At 49.1% G+C, this 20035-nt stretch overlaps 1 protein-coding gene across 1 annotated transcript; it reads right to left on the minus strand.

The window, feature by feature from the left end:
• Window positions 1–6825: 6825 nt before the first annotated feature.
• Window positions 6826–14819, minus strand: LOC114849720 (E3 ubiquitin-protein ligase pellino homolog 2). The gene is made up of 7 exons (XM_029141420.3): window positions 14013–14819; window positions 11453–11582; window positions 11193–11294; window positions 10609–10806; window positions 10316–10501; window positions 10034–10239; window positions 6826–9947 (listed from the first exon to the last, which is right to left on the minus strand). Exons 1-7 carry the CDS (start codon window positions 14090–14092, stop codon window positions 9563–9565), a joined length of 1287 nt encoding a protein of 428 aa, XP_028997253.1. The 5' UTR covers window positions 14093–14819; the 3' UTR covers window positions 6826–9562.
• Between the last annotated feature and the right edge of the window lie 5216 nt (window positions 14820–20035).

Here is a 20035-nt window from a genome sequence, read left to right on the forward strand (position 1 = left end):
TTGCTCTTCCCTTTGGTAAAAGGAAGCAACAAAGCAGCACATTGACGACAGGTTTGTTGATCAATCGTGTGTGTGTGTGTGTGTGTGTGTGTGTGTGTGTGTGTGTGTGTGTGTGTGTGTGTGTGTGCGCGCGTGTGTGGAGCGGGAGGAGTGTGCCCTCGCTGCACCCCCACCGCCGCCACACGCCTGGCCACCTGCTCTGGGATTAGAGAGCATGTGGATTACACGCGTCACAATGGAGATACACAGACACAAATATGCCTTCGGCCAACAAAAGGCGCACACACACACACACACACATACGCACCGGACAGACTCACCGCTCAGCGCTTTTAGCACCTTTAATTATTTTTGCCGTTTGGGAAGTTATGACGAGATGCTGTCAGCGCTGAATGATGCTGACTGACTACAGAGAAGGTTTAGTTTTGCAGGTGTGTATGAGATGCTCAGTGTCAGGTTTGCTGGGACCCCCCACACAAAACACTGGGAAACCACGCACAGAGAGAACGTCTCTATAAACAACAGCTTCAAACTCTCCTTCTTGTGTGTCATTTAAAGGCCTCACACTCTGAAATGCCATGAAACTGGTCCTGTTCCCGTTCACATCCCAGTCACAGTCACTACCTCTACATTTCTCTATTCCCTCTCACTGTCTATCTCTCACCTCCTTTTGTCCCACGGGGGTCCGAGGGTTTGTTTTGCTAATGACCTCATCCTGTTATGACCTTATTCAGTTAGCGCTGGGTAAATGGTGGCACACTGACACGCAGCAGCGCTGGGGGAGGGTCCCACACGCCTTAAGGGGGACATCCTATTGTAAACATTCCCCCCCAACAAATAAGGTATTGTTATTGATGACTAACTGTAGTGAAGGGGCGGAGCTTGCATGAGTGTGTGTGTGTGTGTGTGTGTGTGTGTGTGTGTGTGTGTGTGTGTGTGTGTGTGTGTGTGTGTGTGTGTGTGTGTGTGTGTGTGTGAGTGTGTATTTTGGGGAAGGAATAGTTTAATGAGGATCATGTAGTTCATGAGTGATTTCACAGGTTATTGTCAATTCACAACAAAGGCCTCAGAGCCCAAATGTAAACAAGTAGAGAACAACCAATGAAAATCATGGTATTAAGTTCATTTTACTCCTTTTCATCTGCATAAACTCTTCTCTTGGCTTTGTCTCAGCTGATAGGCCGAAGGAAATGATGGAAATAAGGAACGTGTGCAAAAGATCTACATGTTCAGGATCATCATGTATTTGGATTTGTGGGTTGGCTGGTGAAAAATGAAGGCTGTGCCTCTAACGGACTCAAAATCAGGTGAATGTGCTTGTGTTGCAGTGGTAAGCCTAATAAATGCCATCGGTGCATGGACTAAACTGGACGGGTCATTAGCCCACGAGGGGGGGTCAGACTGAGCAGTGATCACACCAAATATGGTCAGAGCAGGAAGCAGAAACCATCAAAATACAACTGAGCTCTACAAAATCGTAATAAACAAACGTCTCAGCATAATAATTGCTGAAAAGTAATTCAGTAATAATACTGAGAAAAGTCTCACCCTCCACCTCCAGAAAAAGTATGGAGATTTAGCATTGCGTGGATAGAAGATGAAATATTAGGCTTGTAATATGGCACAAAATGATGCCCTGAAGAGGTGTGTGTGCGTGTGTGTGTGTGTGTGTGTGTGTGTGTGTGTGTGTGTGTGCGTGTGTGTGTGTGTGTGTGTGAGTGTGAGTGTGTGTGTGTGTGTGTGTGTGTGTGTGTGTGTGTGTGTGTGTGTGTGTGTGTGTGTGTGTGTGTGTGTGTTGCGTGCTAAATCGCTAAGTGGTTGCATGTCTTATGAGAAAAATGCCTGCGGTCATTAATGGGCGTTTAAATGTGCGTGTACATATCTACATATCATTATTGAAATGAGTTAGTGTGTGTGTGTGTGTGTGTGTGTGTGTGTGTGTGTGTGTGTGTGTGTGTGTGTGTGTGTGTGTGTGTGTGTGTGTATGTGCGTGTGTGTGTGAAATATCTCACTGTTAATTGTCATTCATATGTGTAATACAGTATATAATTACAGTACTGACATTAATTAAAAGGATGTCTAATTTGATTATCATCTATTTCTTGATCCTAACTTCTCTTCTCCTTCTCTCCTCATCCCACTATCACATCAGACAGGGTCTACTTATAGTTCCACGCCAGAGAGCACAGAATGGGGAGAGAATGGGTATTATGACAGTGAGGAGAGAGAAGAGAGAGAGCGGGAGAAAAGAAGGGCAGACAGGGTATTATGAGAGCGAGGGATGAGAGCAGTGAAGGCATTTGGAGTCTTTATTCGCCTTCCTAAGCCACGGGCTCTGCTCCCAATCCGATTGGTCGATACGGCCAGCCATGTAAATGAAATGCAAAGCGGAGAGACCCTGACTTCCCTCTGCCAGTTCGCGGGGCCCGTTCTCCTCTTCCTCTGCCGACGCTTTCGTTCCATTATCCCCTTTCCTCTTCCTGTCTGCCGCCTCCAACCCCTGATTCTTCCCCTCTCGCTGCGAGATAATGGTTCGCCTTTTTTTCCTGTAAGAGCTGAACTCTGCACTTCTCTAATGTTCGGCTCGAAGGACTTAATCCTGAGAGGGCTTTTTAATTCCTGGGAAACTCCAGTGGTGATTAAGCATATGCTTATTTCCCATATGAGTGCAGGAGCAAACACACTATATATGCCCCCTGATACAAATGGCACAACGCTGAATCTGAGCCCATTAAAATTAAATGGAAATGTTGAAACCAACATTTTTGTTATGATAATGAATAAATACTAGTACCAGGTTTCTTCATTCAGTGATACTGGTTGACTGCCTTTCAGTCGTCCACGATGGACGCCCTCCTCCTCCTGTAGGAAGGTCTGTTGACACTAAAGGCCTCCCAGGGGGTCGAGTGCAGTGATGGGGAGTGTGTAAAACCCAATCTGTGAGGCTGAGGTTGTTTATTTATTTATTTTAGTCTAATCAGCTCCAGCAATGTTGTTTTTTTAACAGGATGGAACAGGACAGGCCTGATGACAGTTTAAGTGCAGACAAATGCCACAGTGTGTCCCAGATTAAAGCTGCCCACCACCAGGGGTAATCCCTGTAATGCTGCCAAATTGGTATTTCCTTCGCTTCCCTTTGCTGAACTGACTGGTGCTGAATGAGCAGAGACTGGGACAGAGCATCACATACACACATATGGCCTGAGCCGACTGAAATCCTTGTCCTCGCGTTCATACCGGACAAACTGTCTCACCGAATTCTGCACAAACACTGTTCTTGCCAAGCATCGTCACCAAAAAATATTCAGGAATTTCATGCTCACACAAAGAATAGAAAAAGCTCCCCAGAAATGTGCCGATATTTGACCGTGGTGCCATTTCTTTGGATGAATAATAATGAATGTGATGAAAAGACAATAAAGTTATTATCAGACAAACGATGGTGAGCAGCGGAGGAGAAGAAAGTTCACGGAGGACTGGTCAGCGGTCAAACCGTGACAACACTGCCCCCTGCAGGCCGCGCTTCGACGCGCAGCCTGAGCGTAAGGCCCCAAAACGCACGTGCACACGAAATGAAGAAAAGGATGTTATGCCAAGTGACAGTTAAAAGTTTGAACACCAAAACACACAAACAAAAAACACTTTGGAATTGTTCATCACTCCTATTTCCAGGATTAGGAATAAACCTGTCAAGCTTGAGAGCGCGTGTTTCCCTTTTCTAACCTCAATGGCTCTCCGAAATAGTTTCGTCTAGTATAACTTCCATGACTTTTATGAAATGAACGTGGAAATGTGGTTCCTTTAATTTAAAGTCAAGCTGCAAGTGTGCGTATTTTCGCCTGGATGCTGTGTAGGTACTTTCTATGATGGGCAGCGAGTGGGAAGCAGCACTACAGCTCCCTGACAGGAGGGAGGAGGCCAACTACTACGCATGTCACACGCGCGCGCGCGCACGCGCGCACACACCCTCCCCATCATCATCCATCCCGTACTCTCTCGTCCTCCCATCAACCCTCTCTCCGTCGCTGGCTCGTCTCCTCCCGTGCGCAACCCCCGCGCGGCGGCCCTGCCAAGCTGACAGCTCCAAGCTCCATGGAAAATGACTCTCGCTTGCTTTACAATCGCGCAGGACAGATTCCATTAGCGCTATCTGAAATTGAGCGCGGGGAGCAGCGAGCGGGAGGCGGCGGCGCGCGCCCTTATCAGAGGGAGAGGGTGAGCTCCGCCGACGTCACTAATCCAGCAGGCGGGAAGGAACAGGCAGCCGCGCGCGCGCGCGCTGCGGAAGATGGGGAAGACGCCGCGCGTACAGTAGAGACAAGAGGCGCGCGCACACACACACACACACACACACACACACACACACACACACACACACACACACACACACACACACACACACACACACAGCCGCAGCGTTGTGCAGCGCAATGAAAGGGACCAAAATTAGAATGTAGCTAAAGCACATGATGAAACCGGTGGGAAACAGGCGGCAGATCAACTCTGCCTCTGCTGAGCGTCAGTGGTTCTGCTGAGCGCTGGCAGGTCCGCTCGGCGCCGCCGCGCGGATTTGTAACGTGTCAGCGTGTCGGCGTCCCGGAGATGAAACAGAGACCCTCTCGCGCGCGTCGCGTGATCTCCACCTCCCTGCTTTCTTACAGTGAGGCTCTCTCACTGTAAGAAAGCGTTGACGCTCGCGCGCACGCGAGGACGCCCCTGTGGGCTTGCGCGCGCGCGAGCGTCAACACTTTGTGCATAAACACCCTCAGACGCACACAAGTGCCCCGCATGAACCCCCTCGTGCCCTGATCCCCACAGTTATTAACCCCTGACATATAAATCCAACGGTATGCGGGTGTGCGATATTAGCTGTGTGTGGGAGGGGGGTGGGGTTAATCTTTATGTAGTGGGGATCTCTCACACAAGACCACTCAATTTAAATAGACACTTTGATGTCTACAGCCCTCCCTCCATCCTTCGCTCATTCACCCCTCTAATTTGCCTCTCGCTGCCCCCCTCTGTGCCCCGGCGATAAGGTGTAACGAGACCCGCTTTCAAAATGTCTCTCACCTACCATGTGATGCTAATTGAGCAAGTGTTTGATAGGGGCGAAGAAGAGAGCAATCATCCCGGACCGGCGAAAGTGCTGAGGAGGGAGAAAAAATAGAGGGAGACTTATTTTGTGGTAGAGCGCGAGGCATCAGCTGACAGCACCCGCGCTGCCTCACAGACGCGACGTAATGAGAGGAAGCGCCGACTTCATTAGCTGCCGTTTACGGGGAATTACCGCGCCGCGTCCTCCGGGCCGCCGCTGGTCACGCCGGGAGCGAGCAGCGAGCGGAAGGGGAAGGTTTGGGATGAGGCGCGCGCGGAAAAGAGCGCGCGCTTGTGTCCAGCAGCACGCAAACCTGCAAAGGAAAACACACTTATATTCCCATCCAGGCTCATCCAGGTCGGGCCTCTCCTTCCAAAACAGACGATCTGGATGACGGAACCCTAACTGGATAACACAGCACAATTAAAGCCATGAACTAATCTGACCTATTACAACTCTTAAACCCTGTTTAATACATTTTCCTCAGCTTACGGGTTCGGGAGCAGCCGTTCTGCAGACGGGAGAATACCTCCACGTTATTAATTGGATTTGTAAATTGAGGTGGCTAAATTAACACTTTCTTTGCGGTGACTTAGTGGAATGAGGAGAGGGAAAGACAAAACGAAGTCTTAAAGTTAATTAATCATCCATGGCCCCAGTTTAATTAAGGTTTCCCAGTGTTTGTAGTTAACGGGTGGAATGATGGAACAATGGAGTGAATTCCCTCTGCTGCCTCCGCAGCGAGTCCCCGGTTAACGCGCAGACCAGGTCCCCTCCTACGTGCAGTTACGCACCATGTTTGTATGCACACGCAGACCCGTGTGCACTATCACACACACAAACACGAAAGTCACCGTTCCCCTTCAAGCTTCCCAGTCACAGATCCCCATTACTCCCATCGAGGGTTTCACGTTAATTAGTCGAGATCAGAATCCCTCCACAGAGAATTCTGCTGCAGTGCGAAACGCGGCCTCCATCATCTGCGCTACGTCCCCTGACACACACACACACACACACACACACACACACACACACACACACACACACACACACACCCCTAACTCCAGGTTCTTTGCATTCTACACATTGTGTACTATACTTTATACATATAATGTACTTTTTCTTCATGGCCTTACAAAGTAATATATAGTACATGCTTATAGTATACATATGTTTATATATACACATTATATATACCCAAACATACTGTGGTATATAACTTACTTTACACATGTAGTCTGGTTCTATAGCATTTCAGCTGACGTGCTGCTTCCTTCGCACTGAAAAAGATTAAATGCAGTGTGGCACAGAGAAACCCATGAAATAGGCTTCGCAGTCTTTACAGGGAAAAAAGCTTCTACTCTACGGTTATATTTGAACAAACTCCCAGAGAAGGGAGAGGGACCAGTCTCAGCAGGTCGTCAGCACACGTCCTGAATGCGACGCAACAGGAACAAACTTCAAGTCCTTTGAATTGCTATTTTAAACCTGGCGTTCTGCAATTGCCCGAACACTTTTGGTCTCTTATCACATTTGCGTGGTGATCAACACAACTGCCAAAACTGCTCATTAAAGCAGCTGATTGTTTTGAAGAGGTGATGCAACTGGGAGCAACCTCCTCACGAGCGGCACGGTGTCACGGCGGGCGGAGAGCGCCCTCTGCTGGACGACCGCAGAAAGGCTTCCGTTCTCAGATATGACAGCGTTTTGTGCAATAAGACAGATACGAGTTTACTTTTTAACTGGTTTATTGACATGTGTATAGCGATTGTCTGTGCACCGGACAATTACAGAGGAATATGATATAAAATAATACAAAACAGCTGTACATAACACTGATGCTTTTTAAAGGAATGCATGGTTTATTGTGAGGCTCTGCGCTGTAACATAAACTATATGTCTGCTACTCACTCACCTATATTGTGATGAGTTCTTGAGGTTTTGCCATCTGGTTCTAATACATGTAATAAAACAATAAAGTTAAGAAAGAGCTACTGATGTTGGCCTGAACGTACAACAACACTAACTAAACAAAAAGAGGAAATCGCTTGTGAACAACTAAAACCCAAAGGCTCCAATAAAACAGAAAACAAATAGTGAAGAACAGAAAACAGACTTAAACACGTCAGGTTGATGCCAGTGATGGTGCTGCAACAGTTCTTCCATCCACATGCCAATGGTGGTATATTAGTTGTTGTATATATTCTCTTCAAAAGCATGAATCTCTGGATTTGGTGGCTTAGCGAAGGGCAGCTGAGCGACATGTGTTTGCAGCCTGGTTGCGCCTCTTCCCTTTACAGTAAGACCCGTATGTGACTGATCCTAGACCTGTGGCGACCTACCCCAACGTTTGACTGGAGGTCTCTCCTGCGGTGTTCCTTCGCTTGCGAGCCGTGGATCTGGCTCCACTGATCCTGAGCTACAGTAATTATCAACACTGCGTCGTCAACAACCCGTCACTGTCAGGGGAGCGTATTTAGACGGATAATTATGCTTTAGTTAGCATTACTAACTAAATAAGTGGCGTAGTCTGGTGGAAATCATTAGCATAGCAGTACAAAGTGGGATTTGTTAGTTCTCATTCACAAACATCACACATCTATCAAGCATGAGTTTTTTTTTTTTCCTTTGTAGAGAAAACTGAAAAAAACACTGCAGCTGAGGACTCGGAAGACATTTTGGTCTGCGGCAAACGCTCTGAGTACGAGTAGTAGCAGGTTGGCAATTGATCCACCGTGCAAACGCTTAGCATAAGTGTGTGCGTGTGTGTAGTGTGGATACTGGATGTGTACGTTCGGCACATGCAAGCCAGACGCAGGTTCCGCGCGAGTGAGCGAGTGAGTGTGTTGTCAGTTATACAGCTTCCGTATTTGAGGCTATTATCGAAACGATCACTTCTTCAAGCTACTTTACCAAGCTACACCATAATATTTAGTTACAAAAATAGTATCACAATATAGACCATTCAATATGAGCACCAGGGAAGGCTAAATATAGCCCGAGTATTTGGCTACATTCATTGTCTGGGCAATGCTTTACGGTAGCTGTGTGTTAAGTGTGTTTGTTGGACACAGTGTTGGCAACGTTGTTCTCACCCACAAGCTCTCCTACATCTACCACACGAGGATATTCAGGAACATACAGAACTCGCTTACACTGAGTAACAACAGTTAACTAAAACCAATGGTTAGTTAGAAAAATAGTCTGTTTTTTTTTTTAAACACTGAACATCTAAAAGAACCCCCCCTCCCGTAAATAACCCCACGACCCATTTTCTAACAAAATAGTCTTCTTTGAAACAAAAGTGTTTTTTCTGTTGAGGTTACGCAACGTTAATTCTTCTTGACACGCCATGGTGCTAACGGACCCTGTTTAGCATAATTCGGTAACCAGAAGTGTGTTCAAACCAACGCCTTCATGTCCCTCTGCGGTCCTAACCTGCTGATGTCTCTCAGCACGACCCTGTGAATACATGTTTAAGATACTTGAAGATATTTAGTTGCTCATTCAGTTGTACATCTCTAAATTCTAATGCTTTGGTTACGTCACACACACGTAGACCACTGGTCTGGGACCGTGAATGGGAAAGAACTCTATTGAATACGCCTCTGGTTGAGCCCTTAACCTGGAAACCATTATAGTCTTGTTTAAAGTGACCACTGACCAAACACAGCACAACATCTAGCTTATTTAGGGGAGTGCTATTATTGCTTTAAAAGAGTTATGAAGTGTGTTTTCCCAGGTTTATTCCTCGCCCTTGTTTATCTTCTGACTGTATGATGATCAGGTTAATTCATGTATGATTTAATCTCACCTTTGGAGCATCAGTGCTAATAAAAGAGCCTGCTGGGCACCGTTCCTATCTAATACTACACCAGGGGCCTCATTTGGGGGATCTCTCTGCATAGATTAGCATGGAAATGATGTGGGAAGTGAACGGATGAAAACTGCATATACCCAAAACAGCCTGATTTAAACAGTAGTTAACACATTTGCCCTGATGAATCACTAGGGGCTTGAAAAGCAGCATGGAAGCACGAGTCTGCTCTCACCGTTTAACCTCCCACTGCCGCCGATCAACCTGCTGAGACCACAAAGTGAGCATAAATGTGTCATCAGACAAATATACCAGAAATGGAAGGTTGTGACAATAGAGGGAACCTGTCTGCGGTATGTGAAGGAGCAGCATTGAAGCCCCTGTGTATATACAGTACAACGTTACTTCTGAGAACTGCTGATCACTCTGTCCTGACTTTAAACTAATCAGCAAGCATCCAAGGATAAACAAGGGGAAGGAATACTCAGGCCTCAGCTGCATTCAGTAGCAATGCTGGCGTTTGTCCCACACCCAAAGGGTGAAAACGCTTTAATAATCAGGATTTTTTTCCCTACTGGTCAACTCTTGCTACTTGAATGAAGCTCAGGTATTTTCTTGTTGCTGTGACGGTGGTTGTTGTGTTGTAGCATCTAGTCGATGGGGCCCTGGAAGATGAGCCGAGTCCAGCCAGGAGAGCTGAGAGCAGTGGAACAGAAGGGGCAGATGGGCCTGAACGCGTGAGTCCCGTGCGGCAGAGGGGTCTCGGCCCAGTACCTGGCTGTCCTCTCCGAGCAGACGTGGCCGCACGGCACGAAGCCGTGAGTGGGAGCCCCGGCGTCCACGTACACCGCAGGCTCACTGCCCAGCCACAGGGGCACGTAGGGCCCCACGCTCCTGCACAGGGGACATTCTCTGCGTGTTGTGGAGCCCTCACCTTCCACGGGCGCTTGCTGCCCCTCGGACCTCTGGCCCCAGTCGTGGCGTCCGTGGACGTGGCCACAGGCGAGGTAGACCCACGGCTGACGTTCCTCCAGGCTGAGAAACACAAAGAGACGGTCAAGCTTTTAAAGCTGTAAACTCCTGGCCTCGTCTGACATCACTCCACTGTCCGCTGCCCCCACCTGTGGCTGCGTGGCAGGCTGGGGAAGGCCAGGGTGCTCAGGCCGACGGGACACTGGGGCCGGGACGCGTTGAGCTCCTGGCGAAGGGCCTCCAGGTGACGCAGAGTGGGCGCGCGCATGAGCCCCTCGCCTGTACGCCACAGCAGGGTGGCCCCACACAGGTCGACCAGGGAGCCGTCACGCAGCGCACTGCTCTCACCCTCGGCCTGCAGAAAGGGGCGCACGGTAACGTTAACGTTGCCCCGTGAGGCCGCCACAGAGAAAGGCCAGCGGGTGACTCACCAGTTTGCCGCGGCTCGGCCCAGAGCGCGTCTCCCGCAGGGCGTACACGTCCCCACACACTGAGATTTCCCTCCACAGCCCCTGCTTGGGATCCTCTGGGAATCCTTCAGGGTGCATCACTAGCACCCCATTGGTGGTCAGCCCGTCCATGTGTCCATCAGGGTTTTTCCATTTGGTTGCTTTCTCCTGTGGCAGCACAAACGCATGATACAGTGCATAAAGCCTCTACCAACCTCAATGTAAAACTAAAGATTCAGCTTTGATGTAAGGGGTTTTGAGTCTAGGACACTCACCCCCAGAAAAATGTTTTTGGAGGAGTCGAAGCCTGCAGCGTAAATGCGGGCGGTGTAGGGGGGGTTGCGTTCACACACCACTCTGCAGGCAAACCGTGAGATGGTGCTGGGGGCGATGGACGGGTCCTCAGCCTCCTTCCCCCCTCCAGATGTGTCCGTCACCACAAAATCAATGGGACTTTCTGTGGAGCGTCCGATCTGCGGGAGTCAAAACAAATGTAGTAAGTAATCAAAGCAACACTTTTATCTTGTACGGTTAAATTATGTGTTGCCAAAGGCAACTTGGTGGAAAGATTCAAAAATCAGCTGTGATACTATTTTGAGAGCAGGTCTTTGTGTAAAAATAGACGGTCCTGTAGCTTTATCACAAGGCTTCCTATTTAACACCTAATGGGCACAGTTTTATTAAATATGTTTTACCAACTGCAGGTTTTGCTTTGAGGACATTACTTAACAGCATATTTGGCGAGCGGAAACAGTCCATGGTCATTATTCTGGGACTATTTTGGTAACATTTAAGGCCAGCCTTTAATGAGTCTGAGGACACGAGGCAACCCGTTGTGTTGATGTCCTCGGTGTATTACCTGGAACATGTCTGTGTTATTGTCGTGGCAGTACTCCACCACCACGGTCTGGTTACGGGACAGAGTGAAGGAGATGCTGTGCTGCCCCCTGCTGTGCACGGCCTGAAACAACACCGGCGATAAGCATGATGAGTTACCCTCACACCCTGGATCATCCCCCACACACACACACACACACACACACACACACACACACACACACACACACACACACACACACACACACACACACACACACACACACACACACACACACACACCTTGCTGTCCTGGGGCGTGTTGAGGATGTGCACGGCGCTTGGTTTGACACCGTTGGCCTTGGCCCTTCGGTACAGAGCAAAGCGGCTCTTTCTGCGCCCGCGGTCTCCACTGGGAAGAGAGCCATTGTACCTGGAGTGACGACAAACGACAAGCAAACATAACAAAAAAATATTGGAACAAGCCTCGTGACGAGAATTCACCTCAGAGACTTGTGCAAACAATTTCACACTCGTTGGCTGCAGTTCATCTCACTTCATGGAGGAAGCCTCATGGTGGGAAAAACGCCGTTATCGTATTTACTCGCTGTATTTAAAATCTGTCATCACTTGTGGGAAAACTAAACCTATAAATAAGACGCTCCAGATGTTGCCAGAGATGTCTGCCGCAATTCCTGCAATTAGAGTTCAAGCTCGGTTGATTTCCTACATCTCTGCCGCTCTACAACCCCTGATTCTATTCACATAGATAAAAAGCACACTTTGGGCATTTATGAGTCACATTAAGCTGAAAAGGGACAACTAGCATTAGTCAGGACTCTGAATATGAGCTCAAAATTATGAGCATCAGTGTTATGTTCAGCTGTTTTTTCATCCAGTCACTACAGATGACTCACCTGCACTACCTGTCACTTCAATCTGAGCCTTGCCCGGCAATAGAAGCACAGGGTCAGGGAAAAGAAGACAGCAACGACAGCACGTGAGAGTCATACCAGATATGAAACGGTGCCAATGGAAATAGGGCACAGGAGAGAAAATCAGCTTAGGTGCGAGAGACCTGTGGGCAGTGTCTTTGGCAGAAATAAAAGCAGTCAGGCGCTCTTAGAGACACAAAACTACGAGAAAGTGACTCGAAGCCAGAGGAGAGAGGAAAGAAAAGCCGTGAGGACGAGCAGCTCCGCCAGGAATCATTTGCCGGGCAGTCCTGGCTTGGATCACCCGTATGTATGCATCATAAAGCACGATATGAAATATTCACTCCTTCTGCCCCCCGACACCGGGTTTATTTTCGTTGAGGGCATGCCACCAAGGAGGAGGGCTTCTGTGAAAGCCAGCACTCAGCAAAACACGGGGCAGGGCGGAGAAATGCACCAGAATGACATGTTAAGAGGGGCTAAAGATAAAGAGGTGTGGGGGAGAGCAGGGGAGACGAGAGGCGGCGTGGATGTGGGAGCTGTGGGGTAGAAGCGAGGCCGGACCAGCACGGAACATGCCGTCCAGGCCAACCAAGGTAACGAGCGATGGCAGGCAGCCAGCGCAAACATCACACGGGCCGCAACGAAGCAGGCATCGACCACACAAGTCATGTGATCAGCCGATCACGCTTTTGCACCTCACAGGGTGAGAAAACGTGACATCTGACAGGAAGAAGTAAACAACTGTACCGGTGCTGTGTCCGCTGTACGTGCGCGGATCAGAGAACCACAGAGATGATGCCGACAACAGCCTGTAGCCTGGGGCTCTCACCCTGTGAGGGCGAGACCCGACCCACCCTCAGTCATTACAGGGTTTAAATGCATTTTCTACCCTCAAACAGCATTATGCCGTGCGACGCGCGAGGCCCGAGGACCTCAGTGCCGTTTCCTGAGGATGCACAAGGCCCCTCTGTTCAAAGAGTCAGATGACGCGGAGGGCGACTCATCAGCATTCTGATGCGGGCAGGCTGCAGCCTCCTCACGCCGTGTTCAGCCGGGGAGGAAGAGGCGGGCCGCGGGGTCAGTTATCTTTGGCGTGCACGGGAAGCTCTGCGGGGGCCGGGATGTGACCGTGCACACGGACGCGGCCCCTGCGGACCCTGCACAGTGTGCGGTGAGCTGGAGGCTGGAGGGGTGGAAATGCTGTGGAAGCTGGTGGCTGTCAGCACATCCTGCCTACTGTGTGCTGGTGTGTGTGTGTGTGGGGGGGGGGGGGGGGGGGGGGGTGCTGGTGATGTAAAAGGGCTTTTCTCCTCCTCCTCCATCCGTAGCTTTGATGGTCATCTGCCAGCCACACGCTATTACACAGTAATATCACAGCAAAAAGGCTTCATGACTCAGGAGCCTCAGCAGGACGCATGCATTTTTCAGACAATGATATCATCCCCAGCCCTACTTTTAGCAGACCCAGCGTAGTATGACATCATTGGGGGGTTTTCAGCCCGTGCAAGCCGGCGGTGCTTGCCCCCCACTACAACCATTGATGAAAACGCGATTCCATCCGTAGTAGTGTGCGCTTCGGCCCATTTACACGCGAACCGAGCCCGCACGACGCTCAAACGCGAACACGCCGACATGGCTGCAGAAAACGTGCTTTTATCGCGTCCGCGAAGTTACTTTGTGACATTACTACACAGCCGTGGACCGGTTGTAAACGACAAACCTAAAGATCGGCTCATAAACGTCATCGTGATGAATCTCCCGTCCCGTACGTTCTATAAAAAGGACCCGATTGAAGCCGAACTCTCACGTCGACTCGTGGCTTATTGTGCCGACGCCGCCGCTACACGCTTAACGGTAATTTGCCGCTGGAGCGTTTCCCCGTTCCACACGCGTTCTACTACGGCGGCGGGTTTCTGGAGACTTACCCCAAAATGACCAGCTCGCCGTATTTCACCGGGTCTTTAACGGGCTCGTCGTCGTCCCCGTCCTTTTTCGGCGAATTCATCAGACTGGACGGATCCAGGAGGGAGAAGCGCGTCCAACTGGGGAGAGTGGCGAGATAAAACAAGGCTAACACTCTCCGAATTGTAGGGGAGCGCTTCGGCTGGTGGTCTATTAAAGTTTGTGCACAGTTGGACAAAGTTTTTCCAGACTTCTTGCTGCTTGTTTTATTGATTCAATCCCGTGATTTAGCATCTTTTCGTAGCTTTGGGGCCAGTGTGTAGCTAGTTTGTATCGCGACAAATCTCTCCAGTAGCATTGAATACAACAACGGCTAACGGCAGGGAGTGGAGCGTACCACCTGACGCAGGGGGGGGGGTCCGAAAATATCCAACAATATTTTAAGATAATTGTCTTTAAAAACATTTATTAATGCCTGTTGTGGTTATAAAGGTCGATAAATATCAGATTAACAATATGATGACCAGGCGTATGTTTATTATTTAGAAATACAAAACAAATATACATAAACCCCCCTCTAGAAGGAGCAATAGGTGGAACCTTCATGAGACGCCGACTCTCTCCCTGTGAGTGAATAAAATGAGGTACTTAAAAATCCCGAGGAAGTGCCCACGTCCGCTGCCACGAAGAGGCGGATTTAAATTACAAGCCCACAGCCTCCGATTTTGAATTTAATAATCATAAAGGTCCGCTCTCGTGGGTTATTATGAAGTCTGACGTAATGTGATGCGTCGGGGGTGTGGTGTCGCTGGGATGTGGGTCACCATTGCGCCCCAGACTAGAGTTGGGGGGCGGATGTAGGCCGGCTGCACCCCCCTCCCTCCCTCCCGTACTCTCTCTCTCTCCCCCATTCATTCCATATCTCTCTCCGTCACGCGCACACGAGCATAAAGCGTCCGGGGTGCAAACCTACTAAGGCTGTGGCCACATGAGGGCAGTGCATCAGTTGGCAACGAGTGTATGAAGTTAGTCGAGTGTAGCTGTTTGACCAGATGCGTAGGTCTGAACGTAAATCTGCTCGTGGATTGCTCCAAAAAAAAAAAAAAAAAAACACCCACTGCTTTTTACCACGTGAGTTTTTGTAGCAGTGATCCAGCTGACAGGAATGCATGGGTCGCTGCCTTGCTGGCATACAGTACCTGTCACAGTGTCCTCCAACGACTTGGGTGTTGCTCGCTGGTACTCGGTGAGACAGAAAGTACATTCTGTGGGAAGAATTTGGGCTGGACCCACACCCATGGTATTATTGAACAATAAACACATTATGTGGGTGAGGTGGTGGAGCGTGTAGTGGCTTGTGCTCAGGTTTAGGAGTGTTGTTTGTGGTGAGGTTATCCCTTGTTTTTGGATATATCTGAATCAGCATAACATGCACAGCTGTCATACGTGAGACGATCACCCGTTCGCCTAGTGCTGTGGAGGAAACTGCAATGGTTGGTGACTCATGAATGAGCTTCACAAATGAAGGAACCACTCCCTCGTTGGGCCACTGCAGTCACTTTGTGCATAATGGAGTTAGGCAGTAGTACGCTGTATTCACTTTCTCTATCACAACATCCAGCATACTTTTCATATGAGATATAGACCAGAAACTGGACGGACCAGATGTGTGTGTGTGTGTGTGTGTGTGTGTGTGTGTGTGTGTGTGTGTGTGTGTGTGTGTGTGTGTGTGTGTGTGTGTGTGTGAGTGAAACTACAGTCAGCGTAGTTTCTTTTCCACTCCAGGATTAAGGTCACACCCTCCTTCATTCTGCTTCTCTCTTTCATGCTTGCCATCTCCTTATCTCTTTTCTCTTCCTTATCTGTCTGCCCCTTGTCTCTGGCTGAAATCCAGCATGAAAAAAAGAAAATGTTTCGCCTCCTTCACGCAGAATGAATCCCCATCGCTCCCATTAATTTGCACAGTGGACGGCCGTAATAATCAATCTGGAGGGCGAGGATCCCATTTGGACTGTGGGGATTGTTTGTCTTATTCACTCAGACGCTCCGAGTGAATAAGCAGTCAGTTTTTGTCAGGTAATCAGCTGTTTTGGGCATAAATACTCAATAGGTGTTCAATGCTACAGTAATCCTTGCAGGAGACTTTGGCTTTTCGCATGTCACCGAGGTCATAGCTCGGCTTCATCTGGGGATGGACTCAGCAACCTGCCAAGACATTTGAGCAGAACAGATGCTGCGCATCGACGGAGGCCTGAACAGGACTCCTTTGTTAATAGAATGTTTTCTCTCTGACAACATAGCAGCACAAATAGACAAGGGAGCTGCTTCGACTGAGGCCGCCCCTCGTTGGTGTGAGCTGGTATCATCTAGATGTCTTTAATTAACCAAAAAGCTGGACATGGATGTGTTGGCTCGTCAGCGTCAACCTGTTTTTACTGCAGCTGTGCACGTGGCTGCTGAACTGGGCCAGCAGCTGCAAATAAAACCCACATTTATGCCAAATTGCTTTGACATTTTATCTCACAAATGATGCAACTAACCAAATTAAAAAGGAAACTATTATGTCTGTACCACACTGTGTAGTGGTGAACAGCCCTGCTGCTAGAAACCAGTTTTGGTAGGCAAATCACACATCAGATTGTGCGTGTGATTGTGCACATGTCAGACTTTATGCAAATCATGAATCGGAGAGGAGTTCACGTTAATGTTAACTGTATAGACATGAATACGACATAGACATGATATAAACATTGTCAGAGGACACAGCTGGTGCTTTGGTATTTGGGCCTGTCACACATTCTAGCGAGCGCATCAAACCCAGTTCGTGCTGAATGTGACTTCTGGGATGTCCGTGCGGTTTATATTGTAAAGGTCAGTCTGGATTCAGCCGAAGCTCACTCGAAAAGATGGAAACAGATACTCGGCGGAGGATCGGCGAGGAGGGAAGAGGGATCGACGCAGTCAATCGAGACCGCGTGGACGTGCCACAGCCGTCTGCCGGCGAGTCTTTCCAGCGTTGCCATAGAGACAGGCGCAAACAAAGCAGACGTATCCCTGCAATTTAGCGAAGGCGTCGTCGTAGTTAAAGCTTAAATGGGCTTTTGTAGCTGGAGCTAAGACTTCCAAACACAATGCAAACTGGTATTAAAGCAGAGATGTGACACTGAACCGAGTCATGGTACGATCTCACGCGCTGCGGTCGTCCTACCTGTGATGCGACGCCTGAGCGCGTGCCCGTGGCAGAAGCTGTCGCCCGCGTGGAGCGCGCACCGCGGCGCAGATGGCGCAGCATATTCTCCCCGTTCTCTGCGAGGCCTCGGACACCACGGGCTCCCTCGGCGGCCGTAGGCGCCCCGCGGGGGGAACCAATCGCACACACAGGCGGCTTTGTCGCGAGGCAGTCAAACCCGACGGGTGGAGAAGGACGATGTGCGGCCCCGACGCACCGACGCGCACGCTCGCCGCGTGTAACGCGCCGGGGGAGGCCGATCTCGGCACAATAAACTATTTTGTGAGATCATGTGAGAAGCAGGAGAGCAGGAAGTCACTTGACGCCCTCAGAAAACGCTTTGAATCAAACCACAGGCCAAATAAACTTGTTGCGCGCCAGAGAAGAGCAACGTCTGCAGTCAGCTGGTCAGGAAGTGCTGCAGCTGAGAATGAATTATAGATTATTTCCCAGCTCAACAGCAAACATCAACCCTCCCAGAGAGAGATCCTAGGGGTCTCGTCTTTGGGACTGGGATGCACCTGCCATCCACGTGCATGACCCGTGCACGCGGGCCCCGTGCACAGCTGCCGGCCCGAGCTTTACACCAAAGCAGATGGCTCCTCAGACGGGGCATTAATGAGAGCAAGTGGGGAGCCTGTGTGTGTGTGTGTGTGTGCTGGGTTATTTCTGGATTCAGTTTGGTGTGTGTTATTTAGGGATGAGTGTTGTTTTAGTGTCTGGTTCTGTGAGAACAGGAGAGAGAGAGAGAGAGAGACATTTACACACTCTGCTCAGTTTGACACTACTGCTAATGATTAGACAAAACGTGAACACCAGCCCTTAAAACAGCACCTTTCTTTATAGAAGGTGTTGAGGCCTGTTGACTTGATTGCCGGGTTTATCACCACTCAACGCGAGCGGCAGCAAATTAACAAGAGGTAAAATTAGGCACTAAACGCTCTGGCCTTTCCTCAGAGTGCACCGTTTTCCATTTCGCAGTAGAAATCCTACCCCGGTAATTACAGCGCTGTGCAACAAACACACAATTTACTTCAAATCAACCAGACTTGAACCCCCAGACAGACACATGCATCCTAGCTGTTGTGTGCGTTTCCTTTATGGCGTGCAGAGACTCGCACAGGAAGGTATATGTCACTTCCTGTCACGTGAACTCGTCATTAACCCACCGACGAAAAAAAACAAAGTCAGGTGTTAGAAAATATTAAACAACCACGTCAGTGAATTTAAAAGCTTACATTAAAGTTAAAATCTCTCTAATTGACTATTCAGTGTGTTCAGCTGGATTCTCCAGCTGTTTATTGAACGCACCGCCTCCGTTAATTACATCTGCATTATAGCTGCCGCTGCTTCTGCTGCTGCTCTCCCACCTCCCCCACCGCTCTTTGCACCAAATGCACACACGGGCCTCCGGCTCCCTGTAATTATTAGCACATTGTCCGAGGCAAAGGGAAATATGCAACAGAGTCTGAGGAGCTTTGAACGAGCTGAATGTCACTCTGCAGGCGGCGCTTCATGGTTCTGTTTAAACGGGCCCCATGACAACAGACGCTGAAGCTGTCTGGGGCTGCAACCTCGGCCCAGTCCAGCCAGTCCCCAAAGTCCCTCGGTGGGCGTCTGCGGTGGATGTTGTTCGACAGGAAATGCCTGCATGACAACTGTGGACAGTCATTCAATCAAATGACAGCGGTTCACGCCGCAACGAAAACAGAACGTCTCCAAGGACGAATCTTCCACTTGATAAGCTGAACTGGATAATAAAGCAGTCAGAGGGGCGTGTTTGAGGACTGCAAGGCTGCATATTACTGCCCTGTTGCCCATGACAACCCAAGGATGCACTGCCCTGGGTAAGGAAGGCCCACGATGTATGGGAAGTGGGGATGTGACAACAAAAATGTCTGGAATGAACATCAGAAGTGCCTGTGGCACAATTCCTAGAACACCTACTAGTAATTATTTACTGCTACATTTTTTATGACCTTATATGTGATAAACATTTATCAGCAGAGATAAATACATTGCACACTTTACCCCAACAGATGGCTGATAAATACAAACAGAATATTATAAATCCATTTCATCTTCTTTAGAGGCACGCAGTAAACAAGGTTTTGTGGCTAAAGGTTAGATGATAAGATCCAAAGTTACAAAAGCTGCAAAAGGAAACCTGAGCTGTAGAGCCACACTCTGTAATTGTGTTTTAAATACTGTCAAAATGTGTGAATGAATCTGCATGACACTGTCGCATTGGTGCACATTTGTGAAAAAGCCTGAGGCCAAACTTGATTCGACTCAGCCTTTGACTCCTTAGGTAAATTGAGCGTGCCATCGCTAAAGTGGCCGGTTCTATGGAGACGGCGTTGGACAGACACAGACCGCCTGAGGTGGAGATGGAAGTAATGAGTCTGAGTCCTTCACCTGCATTTAGGAAGCAGAGGATTTATAGCTGCTTATCAACATTATTATTATTTTCCTGTTTTCTGCTTCTATGAGCAAACTGAACCTTTCACCCTTTATGTTGAAAGGCTTTTTGTCTGCATTTGATGGTTTCCTGTTCTGCTGAATGAAGAAGTGAGGCGAGATTAAAATCAAAGAGGAACGCCTGTGTAAACAAGTGACAGAGGAACTGCCAACGAGCTTCTATTTAGTTCATTGTTCCAACCCGGGCCCTTCAAAGGCGTACAATGGCCCGGTCCCCACCCATGCAGCGGCCGAGTCCTCAGCTACAACCGCTTTCAGTCCAATCCAACACTTCCTCTGCAGCTTTCGCCGGGCGAGCGGTCGCGGGACGCGCGATTGTGAGCGAATCGCGTCCGA

Source organism: Betta splendens, chromosome 24 (genome assembly GCF_900634795.4).
Source record: "Betta splendens chromosome 24, fBetSpl5.4, whole genome shotgun sequence".
Lineage (NCBI taxonomy): Eukaryota > Metazoa > Chordata > Actinopteri > Anabantiformes > Osphronemidae > Betta > Betta splendens.

Coding starts and splice junctions, on each gene's coding strand:
- LOC114849720 (XM_029141420.3), bottom strand. CDS start 14,092: ATGAATTCGCCGAAAAAGGACGGGGACGACGACGAGCCCGTTAAAGAC. Junction 11,295..11,452: donor ACACGCCCCAGGACAGCAAG/GTGTGTGTGTGT, acceptor GTGTTGTTTCAG/GCCGTGCACAGCAGGGGGCA. Junction 10,240..10,315: donor GGCCGAGCCGCGGCAAACTG/GTGAGTCACCCG, acceptor CCCTTTCTGCAG/GCCGAGGGTGAGAGCAGTGC.